Raw genomic sequence first — 2,667 nt, 5'->3', positions numbered from 1 at the left:
AAAATAACTCCTTGTTTTCACTTTGGATCGTTTATTAAAATCATTTTTAAAAAGGCTGACTGGACTAAAAAGAAAGCGGTCCTTTGCATCACTTCCCCTCCCCCCCTTTTTTCCTCTTTTTTTATTTTTGATATTCTTTATTCTTCCCTGGGGAGAGACGGACTTCTCCACAGCGTCATTATGTTGAACAACATGGATTTGAACGCTAAAGATTCGTTTTACCCGCAGTTTGACAATTGCAACAGTTCTTCCTTGGCGATGGAGAACGGCGCGCGGAAAGACAACCAGGAGGTGTTCGTGGACGCGGCGGCGGCGGCGGCGGAGAGGGGGGTACCTGCCCAGTTCGGCCACGGTGAGTTGTCTCTGTCGACAAAATCATGCATGCGCGAGCATTTAAAGATGAGCAGAATATCCCCCCAAAAGACTTTAAATCAAAGCTTCTGTGCCCAAACAGCTGTTTATGTAACGCAGCGGTTATTGCGCACGATAATAAAGTTCTCCTCCTGTTTTTTTTTCCCCTCCTGATCATTTAATTCAACAGAAGGAGCCCCCGCAACCCTAAAAACCGAGGCTTCCAACTCGGAATTCGCGTTCAACCCCTGCGAGTGCCCCAAGGACACCTACACCCCCTCCTCGCTCGCCTACTCGGGCAGTTTCTACGTGGAGGCATCTCAGGGAGCGCCCTGCAGCACCGAGACGCTCCTCAACATGATCACCGAGATCGTGGGCATCTCCACGCTGCCGCTCTCGGAGGCGCAGCAGAACGGCCCCACCAGCACCACCAGCACCACCAGCAGCAGCACCATCAGCAGCAGCAGCAGCATCGCCAGCCGGGGGGCGTACCCGTCCCCTCACCATGAGCCGCTGGAGAGCAGCGAGGGCGCAAAGAGGCCACCCCCTTACACCTGCTCCGGACCCCATCCGACCGTGTACACCCCGGACCAGGCGTGCCCCGCGTACGCGGAGGAGCAGGCCCGGGAAGACCCGAACGCCTCCCAGCTCGGCTTCGGCTCCTCTCGGGCGCAGAGGAAGAGCGAGCCCAAGTCGGAGGCCGCGTCCTTCCCGGTGGTGGTCAAGAACGAGTTTGAGAGCAGCTGCTACGAGTGGGGGGCCTTCAGCAACAAGTCCGACTGCTTGGAGTCCACTTTCCAGACGGAGACCTTCCCCATGTCCAACGACTTCCCCCCCGAGCAGCAGATGGACGTTAAGGAGCTTTTGGACACGTTCCCGGCGATCTGCCCCAACCCGGAGATGGAGTTCAAGGTGGAGGGGGGCATCAAGCAGGAGCCGTGCTTCTCTGACACCTGCTCCCAAAGCTACTCCACTCCCCTGTATAACAGTTACCTCCCACCGCCCCCACCCATGGGCCTCTCCTCGAACCTGAAACCCTTCCCCGAGCCCCCGCAGCAGCCGTCCAACCAGTGCGAGCCTTTGTACACGTCTTTACCCAGCACCATAGACTCCATCCTCTACTCCTCCCTGCTGCCAGACTCCTCGTTCCCACAAACTTACACCACCCGCGCCGCGAAGCCCCCTCGAGCGAGGAAGACGCCCGCCTCCTCCTCCTCCCACGGCCCGGCCAAGGAGAAGCCCTTCACCTGCCCCATGGAGAGCTGCGACCGCCGCTTCTCGCGCTCGGACGAGCTCAACCGGCACATCCGGATCCACACGGGCCACAAGCCCTTCCAGTGCCGCATCTGCCTGCGCAGCTTCAGCCGCAGCGACCACCTCACCACCCACACCAGGACTCACACGGGCGAGAAGCCCTTCTCCTGCGACGTGTGCGGCAAGAGGTTCGCGCGCAGCGACGAGAGGAAGCGGCACGGGCGCGTGCACCTGAAGCAGAAGGAGAAGATGGAGCTGAAGCCACAGGTGAGCGCGGCGGCGGGCGCGTGGCCCTTCAGTCTTCCCGAGGGGATTTGAAGCCAGTTTTTTGTTGTTGTTTATTTTTATTTTAGTTGTTGAGGAGGAAGATGACGACAAGTTCGTGTCTGAGTTTTCAAACCAGAGGAGCAGAGCGATGAAGAGGAGGAGGAGGAAGAGCAGGTGAAGGAGCTCTGCTGCGGCCTTCCAGCCTGTTGCTGCGGACTTCCTGTCTGCAAACAGCTCAAAAGAGACTTGCTGCTGTTGTTTCTATGAGTGGAGTTTTTTGTTTTTATTTTGTTGCATGACTTGCTGCTCATTCAGCACCTCTTCATGTGGCCAGCTCCGACCTCCACGCGCGCGCCTCTGAGGAAACGAGCAGGATTGCACTTAAACTATTTCCACTCTAGATCTTTATTTTTCCTGCTTTTTAGGCAACCGTAGAGCAATTATTTGAACAGTTTATTCAAAAATGCATGTTTATGTCAGTGTTTTTCTTTTTTCTTTTTTTTTTCTTTTTTTTTCAACTAGGAACAGAAGCCACGCTCAGTTCCTTTCCTTCACTTCACAGTGAAGGTTTGAATGTAGGCGAACACAGTTTGATGGTTTGAACCATGAAAGCTGTTCATCCCTGATCAGTTTAGTGTTGATCATTTTACTGTCAGTGTTTTTTTTGTCATTGGTCTTTGTGTTGTGTTAAAAATTGTTTGAATTACTACAGTTGTGAAAGATATATCATAAATGGGAAATAAATATATTTGTATCACTGTACTTCTTTGTATTTTTATAGAATAAGTGTATATT

The 2,667-nt window shown here is 53.6% G+C and overlaps 1 protein-coding gene across 1 annotated transcript; it reads left to right on the top strand.

The window, feature by feature from the left end:
- LOC106517045 (early growth response protein 4) lies at window positions 1-2,644 on the top strand. Its single transcript, XM_014007728.1, has 3 exons — window positions 1-352; window positions 542-1,872; window positions 1,959-2,644. Exons 1-3 carry the CDS (start codon window positions 181-183, stop codon window positions 2,022-2,024), a joined length of 1,569 nt encoding a protein of 522 aa, XP_013863182.1. The 5' UTR covers window positions 1-180; the 3' UTR covers window positions 2,025-2,644.
- The last annotated feature ends 23 nt before the right edge of the window (window positions 2,645-2,667 follow it).

The sequence above is a fragment of the Austrofundulus limnaeus genome, unplaced genomic scaffold (assembly GCF_001266775.1).
Source record: "Austrofundulus limnaeus strain Quisiro unplaced genomic scaffold, Austrofundulus_limnaeus-1.0 Scaffold44, whole genome shotgun sequence".
Classification (NCBI taxonomy): Eukaryota; Metazoa; Chordata; class Actinopteri; order Cyprinodontiformes; family Rivulidae; genus Austrofundulus; species Austrofundulus limnaeus.
This window is presented reverse-complemented; position numbering and strand designations above follow the sequence as displayed.